The sequence below is a fragment of the Protobothrops mucrosquamatus genome, unplaced genomic scaffold, assembly GCF_001527695.2.
Source record: "Protobothrops mucrosquamatus isolate PMUCROS unplaced genomic scaffold, P.Mucros_1.0 scaffold226, whole genome shotgun sequence".
Classification (NCBI taxonomy): Eukaryota; Metazoa; Chordata; class Lepidosauria; order Squamata; family Viperidae; genus Protobothrops; species Protobothrops mucrosquamatus.
In genome coordinates, this window is record NW_015386577.1 from 499,623 (window position 1) to 518,206 (window position 18,584).

The 18,584-nt window shown below is 37.9% G+C and overlaps 1 protein-coding gene across 1 annotated transcript in view; it reads right to left on the reverse strand.

Annotated features, from left to right (window-relative positions):
- The window catches only part of KDM5A (lysine demethylase 5A), a 50,369-nt gene that overhangs the window by 3,724 nt on the left and 28,061 nt on the right, over window positions 1-18,584 (reverse strand). The window contains exons 18-27 of the mRNA XM_015814171.2: window positions 17,802-17,916; window positions 16,789-17,144; window positions 15,498-15,636; window positions 14,613-14,792; window positions 13,694-13,855; window positions 9,526-10,077; window positions 7,632-7,775; window positions 7,086-7,245; window positions 5,975-6,195; window positions 4,151-4,561 (exon numbers count right to left, since the gene is read on the reverse strand). Coding sequence (XP_015669657.2) covers window positions 4,151-4,561; window positions 5,975-6,195; window positions 7,086-7,245; window positions 7,632-7,775; window positions 9,526-10,077; window positions 13,694-13,855; window positions 14,613-14,792; window positions 15,498-15,636; window positions 16,789-17,144; window positions 17,802-17,916 — 2,440 coding nt within the window. The remainder of the gene's footprint in view (window positions 1-4,150; window positions 4,562-5,974; window positions 6,196-7,085; window positions 7,246-7,631; window positions 7,776-9,525; window positions 10,078-13,693; window positions 13,856-14,612; window positions 14,793-15,497; window positions 15,637-16,788; window positions 17,145-17,801; window positions 17,917-18,584) is intronic.

An 18,584-nucleotide genomic window follows, 5' to 3' on the forward strand; every position in this document is an offset into this window, starting at 1 on the left:
ATTAGCCAGGAAGTAAACAGAAAGTCCTCGACTTACAACCATTCATTTAGCAACTGTTCAAAGTTGCAATGGCATTTTTTGATTTATGACCAGTTCTGCACACTTATGACCATTGCAGCATCCAGAGATCATGTGATCACCATTTGCAATCTTCCTACCTGGCTTCTGACAAGCAGAATCAATAGGGGAAATCAGATTCGCTTATGTGGGTATGATTCACTTCACTGCAGTGAGTTGCTTACAAGTGTGGCCAAAAAAAGGGGGGGTCATAAAATTGGACAAAATTCACTTAACCACTACCTTGCTTGCCAATGGAAATTCTGGTTCCAACTGAGGTCATAAATTGAGGATTACCTGTGACATCTCTTCTGGATCATCTCAAAGGTGAATGTAACCTAGCATCCTGCTCCTACTTTGGCCCACAAGATTACAGATTTCAGCTATAATGTGAATGTTTTCTTGCTCACTTTCCTTCTAATACTAGAGAAAACAGTCGTCATAATTATTATCTATAGTCTTCTCCATTAATTTCTCTCTTGTCTTTCTCTGCACCTTTAAATGTTATCAAGATAATACTTCTTTTTAACTCATTTGTAATATTGTACACCACCCAGAGTTGCTATGGTGTTTTATAATCTTACAAATTTGATGGATGGGTAGATGTGTGTGTGTGTGTGTGTGTGTGTGTGTGTGTGTGCATACATACACACAAGCTTTATAAGATAACTGCAGAGTTAGCATTCATAAAATTACTTTAGATATTTTGTTCATTATGACAGGTGAAAGCTCAAAAGGCTTGCAAATTAGGTCAGTTGTGCCTTTCCATTAGACAAAACTTTACAGGGCAGATTGCACTCTTGCTACTAAAAGAAATTAGAGCGAAATATATCACTAAATATCACTGATATGCATACAAATTGGTACTTGATATTATATACATGTGCAGATGAGACAGCTGTGCTTTTTATTCAATACATATGATGTAGAGTTATGTTTAGAGACAAGATATGAAGGGGAAAATGCAACTAAAAGTCAAGTACGGCCAAGGTGGTCATGATTAACAGTCCTTTGATGACTACCAAGTCAGTTAAAACAACTCCTTCAATAAAGAACTTTAGAGTGGGCAACTTCTTGGGCTCATTTCAGCTTAAATTTGGGGCATTGCTTGTTGCAGCTATCAAGAGATATTGTTAAACAGCTTACTTCTTAAAGCACCTATAGCTTTTCCTTCTCATTCAAAATTAGGGAGTTATTTATATCTTCATAATCTGGGCGAGAGCAACAGATTCAGACTCAACCCTGGCAAGGCTATGGGGTATGTATCCCCTCCTGGATCCAAGGATTCCACATCTTTAGTCTTAATCAATGAGCGTTTAGCTCACTCAAAACTGGCATGCAATTTAGAAGTCTTCCTGGACCCCATTTCCTGCTTTATGCAGATCTATCTCGTGGGGCAGGTACACTAATTTCTGAATCAGAAGAGCCTCGGGACAGTTACTCATGCTCTGGTCACTTTGTGTGTGGATTACCATAACACATTGCATATGAAGTCACCCTTTAAGACCACTTGGAAGCTACAGATAGTCCAGAATGTGGCAGCCCAGATGCTTCTCGATGCCCGTGTAACACATCTGCTTCTTGGCTACCCTGGTTGCCAGGATATGCTAAACTTTCTGCATAGCTAATCATATCTGCATTTAGTATTGTACACTGCCCAGAGTCATTTTGAATTGGATGTTCTTACAAATTTAATACATTACATTAAATTAAACCTTGAAGCTGGAGTACTAAAGCAGTAACTCCAATGATTGTTTTAAATTTATCATTACAGGTCATTTCCTGAAATGAGTCATTATAATAAGTTATTATTATTATGAGTCATTGTAATGGGTTATTATGCTTCCTTAGGGCTACTATTAAAGGCATGAGATCTAAACAAATTAACCAATATGATACCTCAAGTATAATAATAATAATATAGTTAGGACACAAGTATACCTAACTGTCTTCTGCCATGAAATGGTTTTCCTGTGATTTGTAAAAATCTACCAGTCTCTTGGCATTTGGCAGTTTTGAATTGGACGAGCATTTAATAAAAATGCATTAATTAGTAGTATATTTTAAATTAATTTCTACAAGTATTTACAAAGTTTATACAAAATGAAATAACCAGTGCGTTGTATATATTAATCTACTGTGCATGTGATTAGTTCATACAACAAAATGATTTAGTTTCTTCAGAAAGTGCTTGTTACTTTTCTGCAGTTAAGCCCTGCAGCAAAGTTCTGTCTTTTGCAGCATATGGAAATTTTTGCAGCAGCTTCAGTCCTTATGCAGGATTTACATTTCCCACACTATTGCACATATGCATTAGCTGATCTTTTAAGGCATTGCTGAAATAGAAATAAATCCTGGCAGCATACACACACACACACACACACACACACACACACACACACACAAACCTAAAATTGATTTGTGGGAAGTTCCCTAAACAAAATCACAAAACTCCTGAGAATACTGCTCCAAGCAGACTGTTTCTGACTAGAATCCATAGCCATCGCAAGCAGACCTGCAAAATGTCTCCAAAGGGGAAAATAATGAAATTTGCTATAATTGAATCTGATCATTTCAAAAAAAACCTATGCAGGTTTACTACCAGGAAGAACAGAACAGGGCATGTGGCTTCCTTCAACCTGCAAACACATGACTTAAAGTTTTTGTGCAAGAACCTCTGGAAGATTAATTTTCTTTCATAAAGATAGCCATTCTAGGGACTTTAGCACGAAGGAACAGTATTGTAATACAGAATTCTGGATATCAGCAGGTTTCTACAATTTCTACAGGGAAGCAGATGAGGCAATGGGAAAAACTTATAAATGGAAGAACAATGTGCAAATTCACAATTTCTTTACTAATAAGTCTGCTGATGAGTAAAATCCAGTGGACATGACTGAACCTGCTTTTTAGCAAAGTCTCATCAAATATACATACTGAAATATACATTCTGCAACAACTCACCAGGAACCTACCTACAAGCCAACATGGCTCACGGCTCACGGACAAACAAAGGTGGATTCAGTGACCAAATGGACGAGAACTGTGGGAGCACCCTTTCCTCTGGGTCAGAAAGGACTGGATCCTGCAACAACTTGGGCAGACACTCCAGAGGAGTATTGCACACGAGGCTAGATGTTTTGCCCNGGATGCAGACTGCAGACTCCAATGCTATATAAGACTCCTCCCATATTGCTGTATCATGGCCCTGATGATGCCGGACGTTTCCGGCGAAAGCTTGGCCCAATAAATTTTAATACTCTTGTACTTTTTACTCTTGGTGTTCGACCTTTTTTAATTATGAATATTCCCAAGAGTCGAATTTTTAATACTATAAACTGTCATACTGAAATAATATATATACCAGCATCAGCTGGTGCAGAATGCAGCAGAGTGAATATTTATGTGTGTTTCTAGTCTGTACTGGTTGCCAAATTTGTTTCTGGGCCCAATTTCAAGGTGCTGGTTTTAATCTTTAAAGTCTTTCATGGCTTGGGACTGGGTTATCGGAATGACTGTCACTCCCTTCCATCAGGTCTGGCAGAGAAGGTGCACTTTGGGTTCTGCCAGTAGAAACCTATGCTTAGCAGGTTCCAGGAGGCAGGCTTTCTCTGTTGTGGCTACTACCATATGGAACATCCCCAACACCAAGTTAGCTTCATTCCTGTTAAGGTTCAAGAAGTCCCTCAAGGCCTGGCTTTGTAGTTAGGCCTGGGGTTTCCAGAAGAACAGTCATATCTTACAATGGTTCCATCACTATAGCTGACATTCACTCTCTCCTGGGCAGTGTGGTCGTTTTTTTAAAAAAATTAATGACTATTTTTATATTTAATCTTTAATGACTGTTTCTATATATCTTTATTTTAATTAATTGTTGCATGCTGCCCAGAGTCACTTTTGGTGAGATGGGTGCCCGTGTAAATTTGATGGATAAATGAATAAATCATAAAAAAATCCCTTATCGAAGAACAAATATGTTATGGTTTCTGCTTTTTAAATTAAAGTATGGCTAAAACTTTCAAAGATAAGAGCCCTGGAGTCTGAGGCAATGATCTAGCAATGATCTTTCAAAACACCAACCGTGGTGACCCACCTTGTCCTTGCAGGGCCTCTGGCAGTTTTGTGCAGCACACACGGCATTTTCATCATCTGACTCTTCTGCTCCTGACCAGTCATACTTGGAGGGGATGTCCAAAACTTTCTTCTCCCTCTTTTTTTCAGTGCACTCTTTCATCAGCTCTACCTTTGTTGCAGCCACTTTCTCACGCTTCTTCTTTCGTTCTTCTTCTTTAGCCAGCTTTTTGGCCAGTTTGTTCAGCTCCTTTGTCTTGTCCATTGTCAGTTTCAGCTTCTTTTTCTTTGGTTTCTCCAACTTCTTCAGCTCTTTAGACTTCTGCTTCAGGTCACCAAAGAACTGCTCTGCTTTCTCTAGTTTGCGCTTTCTTTTCCTCTCTGAAGCATCTCTTCCTCGGATTTTTAATGGCTTCTCATCCATGCTCTCATCCTTCAAGAAACAAAAGGAGGAGGTTGGTAATTGCCAGATTATTCCCTGGCATGTCATAAAAGCAAAATGAAGAAGCTAGTTTCGCATAAGCACACAGCACTCTCACTGAGTGAATAAGCTCATTAACAGGAGAGAAGAGGCAAAGTAAATATTAATCACAATGCCAGTTTACTTCATAAAGTGGGACACTTTGTTTTGGAACCAAGTGGATGTTAAACAATTTGTAAGATAATATACACATACCCAGAGCTGGTAATCTGCTTTCCTAAGAAAGGTCAATCGTTAGGATTAGAGTGGAAAGGACTCTAGACTTTTTTTCTTCCTCAGCCTCAACAAATGAATTCTTTTCGGGAGGCTGGATATGACCATTTTACTTTCAATATCTAAGAAGTGGGAGACCACAAGTTCAAGTCTTGCCCTTTCCATGAAAACCAGCTGAGTGACTTGGGCCAGTCACTCTCTCTCAGCCCAACCCACCACACAGGATTGTTGTTGTGGGAAAAGTAGGAGGAGGAAGATATTTTAGATATTTTTTCAGCCTTGAGTTATTTGTTAAAATAATAAAGGTGGGATATATATGTTCATGGACATGGACATATGCATACACCTTACAATAACAGAGCCTTAGATTGCTGGGTTCCCTCTGCTAATGGCAATCAACAAGCATTTTGCTGCATGTGAATGGGAGTGTCCCAACATTCCTGGTACTTAAAATAGAGACAGGATATTTTTGCATCCAATTATGAGATGCTCACGCCAGGATGCTCATGACTTTTCAACAAGAAACATGTGATAGACAATATTCCACTGTATGGATTTAGTGAGAAATAGAAAAGGGAGTAAATAAGAGTGGAAGGACAAATGTAATGAGCTTATAGGGCAGTGATGGCGAACCTTTTAGAGACCGAGTGCCCAAAACCCGCCCCGCCCACTCTCTGCCTCCCCGCCCCCGCCCTGCTCCGCCCTCACTCCGCCTGCCCTCAGGGCCATCTGCGGCCCGCTGCATATCGCCCAGGCGGCCCTGCAGCACCATGGTGGCCACGCCCTTTGCCTGCGCCCTGCAGCATCATCTCCTGCCCAGCTGCCATGTGCTTGGCTGCGCTGCTCCGCGCGGGCCACACCCGGGGGTGACTCTCCTCCGGAATGGCTGCTGGTGAGGAGGGGGCTGCGGGGGGAGGTGGGGCTGGGGCGATGGCATGCGTGCCCAGCGAAAGGTTCGCCACTACTGTTATAGGGACTTCAAGGAAGACTTTGGTAAGGAAGCAAATCCCAAAGAGTAAATTAGAAGGAGGCAATCCAATCAAGAGATGAAATAGCAGCAGTGGGAATCACCTGCTCTCTGCAATACCATTTTGCCAAAGTTAATTTTACATATGACTTTGCTATTTTACGACAGAAAATGCCTATAGTTACCTCCATGATATGAAGAAATCTATCTTCAGAGGGCGGGTGGGTGGCCTGCAAAATTCGCCAGATGTGTTGCGTTTCATCAAGAGATACTTCTAAGAGATCTCCTATCATCATTAGATCTTCTAGCTGTGATTTGGCTCCAGAAGACAGTTCAAGCACAGGAGGTTCTAAACTGCGAGGAACTAAAGGGCTTTTGCGGGGTTGCTTTCTTGGGGTATTGGAACCTTTCAAAAAGAAGCACAAAAGGAAAAAAAATGATGTTTAAGGCTAAAGGACAGAAAACATAACATAATATGAAAGGTAACAAGGACTAAAGTTTTGATTTCTTAAAAATTCAAGTACCCAGTTTCCTAGTAGTTGATGGCCTCATTGTCATTTATTATAGACATGCAAAATGACATGAAATCATTTGGATGGTTTAAGACTCTAAAGGAACTCAGAATCTCTAGTTGTTACCCAGGTGCCACTAAGCACTTATTTGGAGTACACAACCTAAGACCCCAGAGATACATACAATTTCTGAAATCTTCAAAAGTTGCAGTTATAGTTTCAGAAACAGAACATGATTAAACACTAGTTCTGGTCATGTTTTGAAAATGATTTAGAAGAAGCTTGGGCAATCACCTGTCTATTATTCATTAATAGCCACACTGTTTTTCAGATTTTTATGTGAGTTTAAAAAAAAAGTTACCACTGCTTTAAGAATCATTTTAATTCATTAAGATAGCTACATTTTTTTCAGGTTTATGCAGAAGCCTGGGAAAATACATGACTGTAGTACTTAATAATAGAAAGTACTGTGCTCATATGGCATTCAAAACACACTACAAAGCGTATGTCTGGAGTATCCTATCTCTCTGCCTGTCTGTCTGTCTGTCTGTCTGCCTGCCTGCCTGTCTGCCTGCCTGCCTGCCTGCCTGCCTGCCAATGAAGTTAATCAAATCTAGTTTTTAACTTGGCCTCACCACTAATTTTTAGCCCCAGAGCGCTTCATTTATTAATTTAATTTATAAGCTGCTTAGAGAATTTTGGGTGAATTGAGGAGCTTATAAATTGCAATAACAAATAAGTGGCACTGGACGTATAATACTATGTAGGAAAAAAAAAGAATTACCTTGAGAACAGCTTTTTGAAGCTGATGAATATGCATGTTCAGCACAGAAAGAGGGAGCCGTCCACATGTGTGTTACTACTTCTTCAGATTTGATTGGAATTTCTTCATCACAGAAGAGGTTAGGCTCCAGACTGCTAGAAGACTTTACACTGGCATTGTCCTAAAGTACAGCAGAAACATGAGATTACGGAGCGGGATCTAATCATTTTAAGACAACCCACCACAGGTTTGTTAACAGAATTACATTAAACATGGGTTAAGCCAGTGGCTTTCTTTCAGTTACTACAGTAATATATGGTTAGCTACAGTAGTTACAGCAGAATGAAAAAGAGGATAATGCTTTTTGCTTTTCTAAAAATGTAAACTCTGCACTAACTTTTTTTAAAAAAATAAAAAATAAAAATTTCCCAAGAGGCTTCTGATCATCTCTTTGTATCAAACAACTTTACAGTTATGGTTGCAAACTTTGTTACTGGTGAAGTCTCACTGAAGGAATAAAACAATTATTCACAATTGTGAACTCAGAAATGTTATTGCAAGACTAACCTTTATGTCATAGCCATATGCTTCCCTTATGTCTTCATCTGAATCTGTCTCCTCATCATCATAATCCATAGTCTGTCGAGGAGATGAAGATACACTACTTGTAGCCCGATTAAACCCAGATTGCTGAAAACTAGTCAAATGACCCTATGTGAAGAAATACACTTTCTGAATTAAAAAAGCATCCAGTGAAACTTATACAAGGTAACAAAAGTTACTTGAGTTGATTAGCAGTTGCAAATCAGATTACAGGAAACTAATATTTGCTTTAAAATTGTATTTCTAACAATAAGAATTGAAATTTCATTTCTAAGCTTCCAAGACACAACTATAAATATTCTCCTTTGTTCACAGATGCTGAGAACACCATAATTGCTTCTTCACTTTTATAACCATTGTCTGAAATATATGTGGAACTTGGTAATTGATACAGTATCTGAAAATATTAGAATTTTGTAGTCACTGAAGACATCAAACGAAAACACTTATCAGTGAGAATTACTAATAATCATTTGGGATTGATATATTTATATTTATAAGATGCTAACTGCATTGCTTAAACAAAGAAAAAACAATTAAACCTTTTAAAAATATCTTTTTATGTAATTCTTGATGGGAAGTGAGCAGAAATTTCCAAATAAAAGGCATTCCCCCTATCTTTGCAATACAGTAGTGGCCAAAATTGTGGAAACCTTTTGGGGAAAAGTGTACAATAGAAATGCCACCTTTGGTTAAATTTCCACCAATTTTTCTTCTAATTTCTTTATAACTGTAGCCTTGTTCACTTAATAATACTATTTTACATCGCTTTCTGGGCAACCAGTCAACTCTTTGCACCATTACTTTAATTTTATTACGTTTTACAAGCTCACTAAATGAAAGAAAAAAACCCAACCAACTTGATAGAGATCACATAACACACTGACAAATGTCCTCTCTCAGCTTCAATACATGAATCAATAACTGAATCCTACTGTGATCTGATTGGCTCATTGCCAAAACAAGATGACACCTGATTGGCTCTCTAAACACTCAATGCTCATTTGCTACAATCAGATGAAGGAAAACTACCTGATATCAACCTAAGCAAGTTGTGCTTCCTTTTTCTGGTTATTTAGCTATATTTTTTAATAGAATACAGTACAGATAATTGAACAACCTTTGTTGCATTATATTCTTGATTAAATTATCTTTCCATTGATATATAATTTGATGGTACTATTCCCCAAAAAAGTGGTGTTATTAGCCATCAAACCTCAAAAACACACTTTTCCCAAAAGGTTTCCACAATTTTGGCCACTACTGTACATAGCAAAGGAAGGCATACATAATAAATAGGCAACATTGTTGGACTGCATATCTTAACACCTCTAGTCAAGGAAATCAATGGCAAAGAATGCTAGGAATGCTAATGCATTCAGTACCTGAAGGGTCACAGATCACTGGAATAAAAATGAATTCAGTATTAAGCGTATAGAGATGCAAATCCCAAAGAGATAATAGTTATAGTAGGAAAAAAGAATAGCCAATAAAAAAACAATGTCACATTAACTTTTTATTAGAAGTACAATTCCTGAGGGATAAAAATCTACTGTATTCAAATTTTAAAAGCTGGGCTGTTTGTAAGATTTTGGAATTTCCTGCATTGGAATATAATTATTTGTTCTTAGTCTTTGTAAAGTGTAAAGCCCCTGCTAGTGAATGTGTATTCGGTTAGGTTCTAAAAAACAACTGTGTTTTTATCATTTGGACTGGTTTAAGAAGTCTATACAAAAGCATCAACTTTTGGGTTCCAGAAGGAGAGCATTCAGATCAAACTAGGTGACAAAGCTCAAGCAATAAGGTCTTTATCCACAGGAAGAGAAGAGAGAACGCACCCCCAAAAATAAACTAATACCTGTAAATCAGGATTGGCAGCTGCCTTCTGGAGTTCCGCGCTGATTATCTTCTCCGTTTTCTCACGGGCTGCCTGTTCTACCATACGCTGGCTCAACACAGAAAGTTTGGCCAATGCAGAAGATAGTTCATCGGTGGCCAGGGCTTGCCGTGCCCGATCTTGCCAGCTCATAGCTCGCTCTGTCAGGCACTGCAACGCTTCCCCCTCTGGCAACCGTACTGGGAGTTTTTGCAAGGACACTAGTAGAGATAAAATTGTCTCAAGGCGAGGCCTTCGAGATCGCATGCAAAGTGGGCACAAGAACTTGACTTCTTTGGCAGGCCAGCTGGAGCCCTTCTTTTGGGAGCTCGTTTTGGGAAGGGTCACGCAAGTGCTATGAAACCAGTCTTTGCAGAGTTCACACTGTAGCATGAATCCACTGGCCGTCTTGCGGCAGATGCAGAACTTGATCTCTTCAATGCGATCCACCATCGTCATCTTGGCCAGGTTGGCTTCCCTGAGGGCGTGCATGGCTTCAACCTCTTTCTGCTCCCGGTCTTTGAAGACAGCCACCTTTTCAAAGGGGAGAATAGTAGAGAACCATTCAATGCATTTCATTGGCAAAACTCACATTCCTAGACTGGTCCAACGTTTTTTTTTAACACACTGTGCTACAGGGGTAGGCAACCTTGGCTCTTTTATGACTTGTGGACTTCAAGTGCCAGAATTCCTGAGCCAGCCATGAACAAACAGAATACTTGTTCCAAGCTGCAACATTTTAAAAAATCTAATATACCTGAATCAAATAAAAAAAGACTTGTGAAAAATAATTATATGTGGAAATCTAAAATCATTAACATTTTCAATAGAATACAGGTAGTCCTCGACTTACAAGAGTTCATTTACTGACTGTTCAAAGTTACAACGGAACTGAAAAAGGTGACTTATGACCATTTTTCACACTTACAGCATCCCCGTGGTCACATGACTTACATTTGGATGCTTGACAATTGGTTCAGTGTGTTGGGATCATGTGATCACCTTTTTGGACCTTCTCAACAAGCAAAGTCAATGGGGAAGCCAGATTCACTTAACAAGTGTGTTACTAACTGACTCACTTAACAAATGTGGCAAGAAAAGTCGTAAAATGGAGCAAAACTCACTTAACAAATTCCTCACTTAGCAACGTAAATTTGGGGCTCAATTGCGGTCGTAAGTCGAGGAATACCTGTATCATCTTTATTACCATCTGAAACTTACTTATGAAGCTCTAATCTGGCTTCTATGTGGAAAAAGGTCATAAACAGAATTCTGCTGCAGAAAAAAAAATCTTGTTCCAAATATCCATCAACCTAACTTCATCCATCACGAGACAAGAAACATAAGAGGGCTTTCAAAGATGGCTGCACAGTACTAGCAGTTTCATACCAGTTGATGTGAATGACAAGGTTCAAGCTGATAACCACAGCCTGCCAATCTACCTGCCAGACAGGTACAGGCCTAAAATCAATACCTTCAGGAGAAAAAGATGCTGCTTGTCATATTGACACAGAGAGATAACCCAGTAATTCCCTCAGAGAAGACTGCTTGAATTGTTCTTTCCAAACAAAAAAAAGTGCCCAGAATCAATGGAGAGGAGAAACTGGAGAAAGAAGCAAGAGAAAATAATAGAGGTTCTTTTCGGCTCCCCAGGAGCCTCAGAATTGCTGGAATTTCCAGGAAATCCAAAAATAATTTTTAAAAAGGAAAGATCTGTTTTGGGAAACTGCTAGATGTGTTGCATTAGGTTTAATCTTTGTATTATTGTTCGGTGGTAAAGTCCCCTGATTCTATTTTCCACATAAATTAGGGGAAGTTTTACTTGTATAACTAGAATATTTCTATAGAATCTGGTATTTTCTAATCTCTGTCTCTTTTTTTAAAGTTTTTTTCAAATATTTTTTTAGCATTTGTAGCAGACTGCTGCCATCTTGTGATATGGCTGGAATATATCTTTTCCATTTTATTTTGGTTTATCTTTGGATGTTTGTTTGGCTGCTGACTGACAGCTCTATCTTCTTTAACAGGGAAGCTCTGCATCTTAACATCTAAAGTTAGCAAGAGTTATAAGTTACAAAGCAGGAGGGTTCCATTATTATTATATAATAATATGCTATATGATATGCCATATGGTATGATATGGTATACATGATATCAATATTTATAGAGAGAGAGGTGGCTATGAAAATCCAGAGGGTTTCTTAGAAAGAATGTTAGAGGTATCCATCATTTTTGCCTATGGGCTCAACCCATCTATTGTATCAGTTTTTTGTAAAGTAGGGCCGCGCGTGCTTCCTATGAGCTGTTTTAGAATGCATAAGACTATGACTGACCCTCAAACCATGTGAGCCTTTTCAAAGTAATTTCTTAAAAAAAATGAAGCTGCACTAACTATTTGAAGCAACCACCCACGTTTCTAGGCTCTTTGCCAATTCCAGAAGATTCTTCCAAACCATTTTCAGAATTTAGCCCTAAATAAAAGATGTACCTTGCAAGATGTAAGATGGCTAAGATATTCTGCAGCAGTTATAACTACTGACACAGCGCCAGATCCCAAAGCACTTGCAGATTACACGTTTGTTCACAGTGGTACTCCAGCAAGAACATGTGATAATTCCAAATCCCAGACTTCAACTGAGGCTTTGTGTTAACTGACTTATATAGGTCAGTTAACACAATAATATATAACTGCACACTGTGTCCAAACAGATTTAGGATTTCCACCGCCTTCTTGGTATTGATTGAAAAAGATATAGAGCTCAGTGTCATCAGTATTATCATCTCTCCAGTTGAGTTTTGCCTAGTAATTAAATTACTGGGCTATAAAACTTAATGTCCCCATATTAATCTCTTTTGCCGAGTTCTATAGGTGGGCTTTGTTGAGTTGACAGATATTTCTCAATGATGGGAGCTATAAATTTAGAGCTACAAAGAAAAATCAATTTGTGGTCAGTAGATTCTGTAATTATTACAAAATGAATTCATGTTTGCTAAAATGATCTGCACAACTGCAATGTTCATTCTGTGCTCAAGAGTAAAGATTTAGCAGGATGTTCAGCAAAGTACGACATTTTGAAAACTCAAGAAAGCATAAAATAGGTTTTAAGGTTCAAAAATATGCTTTATTATAATATCAATAAGCTCTATTAGTCACTTATAAATCATAACTATGGGCAATTCCAAATGTTATCTCTAAGAATCAGGTGTTATCTCTAATATCCAATTTAAAAGTGTAAAAGTATGAAAATGTTGACAACTAAATAAAATACAGGATGCTTACTTTTAATAATAGTTGCAAACCTCAGAGATGTGTTGTTAGTAATGTCTAAGAGTTGACAACAACCTGATGACACATAATCAAAAATCAAACTTCAAAAGATTTGCATATGTAAAATGCAATTCTTAGAAGTTTCTTATCAATAAGAATACAATTTCAAAAAAAATTAACTTCTAAAAATTAAGGCTAATAATTATAGCATAAGCACACATGGTTCCAATTTTTTTTTAAAAAATGAGAGCTTTTAAGATTGTAAACCTTGAAAATGCTATCATTTTACCAATGGAATTATTAGCAATACAAAACTCAGATTGAATTCCACTGATATCTTTCAATGGCTTGATCTTCCCAACAAAGTGAAAAAATATCATTCTAACATCTAATGGAGTTTCTATTACAATATGTGCATTCTAATAGCTATTAGTTGTAAGTAATAACTATTCTAATAGTTCTAGTCCTGTAAAATCTGGATTCTCTTAACCTCCAAAGAGCAGACAAAATTTTACTTCAGATTTCACCCCCAAATAATGGACCAACTCTCTTGCTTCAGAACCTTCTACATAATTGATGTAATTTATATTAATTGTTTAAGTCCAGAGTTATTTTATGTTATCTGCGTCAATTTGATATAAACTAACAGAAAATATATAGAAGCATCACTTATATCATTGCATAAATGAAGTAATTACATTAATACAATTCTGATTTAATGGATATTTGTATTTAATAGAAAGCTTTTCCTCCAAGAGGTCCATTAAATCAAGATTTAATGCCTGTTCTAAAAGTAACAGGCTTTTAGATTCACAGTAAAATAAAAGACACAGGAACTTCCTACTGGGAAAAAAGAATGGCTAAAAGAATATGGGCCCTCACCACAGCTGCAGTATCCCTGTATTCTTCTACTCCATCTTCTAATTCACTCAAGGATTCCATGTCAAGATCTTTTTCCTTCTCCTTCTCTATCAGCTCCTTTACTCTTTTTCGTCTGTTCTTACTGCTTCCATATACACCAATGTCAGTTCGAGGGCTAAGAACCTATAACGAAAACAATAAAAGATCAGACATACAAATGTTTTTACAAAACATTTTGTTAAGAGCTCAGACTTGGCCACAATTTCAACGGGACCTGGGCTACGCTAGTTTTAGAAAGACTTTTTACAGAGTGTGTTAATCAAATTGAGACTGCTTTTAGTTTCAATAAAAACAGTTAAGTTTTCAAAAAGGCAATCTGCTTACACAGCAATAAGATTCTATACAATTTACAATCTTAATTGTCCACTGCTAAGCAGGGAAACTAAGTGAGTTGCGCCTGATCTTACAGCCTCTTTTTTCCACAGTTGTTAAGCAAATAACTGCAGCTAAGTGAATCATGTGGAATAAAACAAATGCACAGTCTAACTTTGCTTGTGGGAAGTTGGCTGGGAAGGCCATACATGGTGATCACATGACCCTGGGATGCTGCAACCGTTGTAAATACATGCCAGTTTGCCAATTTGCCTGAATTTTGATCATGTAACTGTGGGGATGCTGCGACGGTTGTAAGTGCGAGGATTGATCATAAGTCACTTTTTTTTCTATTCTTTATTAACTTTGAGTGCTTGCTAAAAGAATGGTCGTAAGATGAGGACTACCTTTATCCCCTCAGTCCTATGCAAAACTGCTGTATTTTTTTAAAACTCTTAACTTACATTTTAAGGCTACACCAATCACTTGCATGAAAAAAAATCATCATCAACAATTGGAGAATTAGAACTTGCTGCTCTGGATCCTAGTACATGTTTTCCCAACTAACCTGTAGAAGTGTGTAGCTTGAATTCTTCTTCAGAAAAGTTCGGCCGGTGCGTTCCCTCCACGCACGGGCTGATGCTACCTGTGAGTCAACTTGGGGGAGTGCATCAAGACGGACAGGTATGAGGCGGCCTTTTGCAGACAGATTCTCAAGTTGCTCTAGATACGCATAATTACTTCCATTCTGCATGGATAAAAACAAACCATTCTCATCTATGCGCTCTCGTAATAGAGCAAAAGGAACCTATCAGAACTTGAAACGTGACTTTAATCATTGCATTATTTTAAACCACATGTTGGTCTTCCAAGATAGCTACTACCAAGATAGCCGATGATAAAAATGGGTTAATACAATAAAACATCCAATAAACATGAATGCAAGATAATAAAATTATTGCAGAATAAAACTTTCTAATTTAATGAAGGGTGAAATTAACAAGGGGTTTCGTCCAAAATACATTTTTAAATTAAATTAAATTAAATGTCGTTCATAGTATGTTTCGGTGTCATGTATGTGTTTCACCTTGAGAGCGGGCAACTAAATTTCATTTTTGATGTGTGCATTGTGCCCACAGTAAAAAAATGACAATAAAGGTTATCTTATCTTATCTTATCTTAAATGAGACGAATGCAGTTGCGCATTATTACTCTCCTAATTAGCAAATGGCTTTTTATTAAAAATATTCAGACTCAGCAATTAACTCAGTATGAGTCCCTATAATTAAATTTTAAAATTAACGTATCTTGAACCAGGATCCTCATTTTATGTGAAACAAGATACCTTTTGTAGCAAGAATCAACAGTATCACAATGTTACTATCTGACTCTTTATAATGAAAGGCAAAGGCAGTATCCGAAATCTTGCTGAACTCTGTGGAATTAAACATACTTGAATAGCCTCCACTTTGGCTGTCCAATCTCGAGCACGCTGCAGGGCTTCTCTCAATGCCAGAATGTTGGGCAGGTAAGCTGGAATATTCTTTGCTTCATTCACAATATTCTCCAGAGCGGCAATACTTTGTCGAGGTCTAAGAGTAGAGAACAAAAAAAAAAAACATCTGGAACACATCCTTATTTCCAGGTCCAAATCAAAAATACATCTCAGTTATAAAACAGGACTATACCATGCATTGAACACCTCAGCGGCCATCAGGTATAATGCTAATCTCAGATATTATTTTATTTAATGGCTTCATGGCACATAATCAAAAAGAATTCATCTAAAGCTAACAATTTCATAAATAATTCAACTGTGCCTAAGCACTCGTAATGCATTCTCTGGAATAATTCAGTTTTCAAAAGCTCCAGGAGGCCAAAACAGTGAGGGCAGATGTTTCTAATTTTAGGGAGAGTTGGAATAGAACAATATCACTATCACAATTGACAGACTTCCCCAAGATGTAAGAGTTGGGCAAATTGATTCCAGATGGAAAAACTGGTCCTGCGTATATCTAGATACCAAGCAATACAGGGCTTTCCAGATCAGAATCTGGAAATAGGTTTGGGAATCAGGCTGTGTCCAGAGTACCGGTGTAATATAATCCAAATGCTGGTGACAAGAGCTAGTCCTACTAAAGAAGGCAGAGCATTTAGGATTGGTTTCATCTTGAGTAGTCTAGAAAGGTAGCTCCACATACAGCACATGGCATTAATCCAGATAAGAGGTAAAGACCTACACCAGGGGTAGGCAACCTTGGCTCTTTTATGACTCGTGGGCTTCAACTCCCAGAATTCCTGAGCCAGCCATGCTGAGAGGTTTCCATGCTGAGCCATGCTGGCTCAGGAATTCTGGGAGTTGAAGTCATAAAAGAGCCAAGGTTGCCTACCCCTGACCTACACCGTCAAGGCTGAAAATGATTTGCTCAATTGGATCAATAAGTTTAAGACAGATAAGGACTCCTCAAGCAAATAGTCTACCCAATCTAACTCAGAGTCTGAAGCTAGAACATATGAACATGATTTCAAAAGACTTTCCTAACACTATCTTTAGAAAGGCTTAGTTAGCAATGTAATCTTTTCAGACATGCTGATTTCATTAATAAAAAAATTCGACCCATTAGACTCCCCTCCCTTTATGATTTTATCCCAAGAAAATTGTATACCATATTTTAGTAGATAGTCTTTGAAACACCCTCAACTCCTGACGGACCCATAAAGACAATGAACAAAACACCCCTCACCTTGCTTGTAGGCAGACTTTGGCTTTTTCCTCCCACCTCTCTGAAACTGTAAGCACCTCCTGCAATTCAGCCATGGCTTTCTCCACTGCGTGGTGTGGTGCTAGGCCCACCCCTGAGTCTATCAGTTTCTTCATCAAATCCAAGGTGACTCTCTGAGGATCTGAAAGAGTCACCCGCACTTCATCCAGCCAACGTGCCTGTTGAAGCTCTTGCTTCAGGCGAGGTAATTCTGGAAGTTCCACATAGAGTCCAGAGCCCATGTCTATCAGCGTCTGCAACTTGGATGAGTCTGGGACCTCATCCATCATAGCCTCTTGGGCACGCTCATGAAACTCTTCGACATCATCCAGCAGGTTCTTTAAAAGGGTTTAGAGCAAAGTGACCATTCAGCACAGTGATAGGCGCAGTAACAGACATCAAGTGAATCTCTGAATGTTTTTAACTAGGTTTGTTTGAGGCGGGCAAAAAAAATAGTATTCTTAAAACAATTCTTGCAGCAAACAATATCAAATCAACCATTCACGGTAATGGAAATCACTTTTTGAGGGTTTTGAGAGGACCTAGAAACAAAATATCCACTTGCTCCAAAGTACCTTGGTTCAAAACAAGTCAAAATCTTAAAATGGAATTGCTGAAATTAATTTACTGGAATGAATACTTTCATCCCTGCACACATTTGGGCTTCCTGGAATACTGCAATAGTCAATTGATTACTATTTCTTTTAATTCAGCCCACTTCTTTAAACGAGAAACATCCACTATCAGTTGAATATCAATCTTTTTTTTTTATTTTCATTGCACTTCAAGTGCACAAAAATGGTTAAAATTAAACTTATGACAGTTCAAAAAAAAAAAATCCCTACACGAAACAGAACAGGAAACAATATTTGCAACTTCCCCCTTAAAATGTTGTCAAGAGATTCTAATGGATTATTTCATAAAATTTCATTTTAAGAAGTATTTCTATAGCAACTTTTAACTCTATCCAAATGCAACCTTCTCCAAAAACTCACCTTTACTTGTCGAGCCTGAGTGATGACACAAGGAAGACTGAACAACTGTTGAACAAAAGCTTTCAGTTCTTCTACAGTCAGTTTAGTCCGTGTCCTTCCACTGTCTGAATTCAGTCTATTATATAAAAGAAAAGAGAATAGTGTAAATTGCATGTATATTTCCTGTTACTAACTTTATATAGATTTTTACTTTAAAGCTTAAATAAGATTCATAAACCTACTAGTTTCAGAAGCATCCATCAAAATTGATGCTGAAAAGACTAACAATCTTTTAATAGACAAAATTAAGCAAGCTTAATCAAAGTTGACGTTAGTCTTAAAAGCTAGAATGGCTTAAGAGGTAGGAATAGTTAAAGAAAAGTGTCTTCCCATACAGAGGCAGTCCTTAGGTTATGACCATTCATTTATTGACTATTCAAAAGTTATGACAGCATTGAAGAAAGGATACTTTCAATGTGTCCTCATAGTTCTGGCCATTGTAGCATCTCCAGCCAGCTCATGATAATAACATCACAGCTAGCCACAGTCATGTGATTGTGATTTCTAACATTTTCTGCTGACTTCCGACAATCAAGGTCAATGGAGAAGCCAGCATGAAGTTGGAAGTTGAGGTCATATGAGATCTTCACTTAACAATGGTAACTGGGATGTCAGCAATTGACGCAGGTAAGCAACGTGGTCATATGACAATGTATCTAGTGATGGAAATTCCATTCCAAATTGCTCTCATAAACTGAGGACTACTTGTATATTTGATTGGACATTTCTGTTACTGTTAGAAGC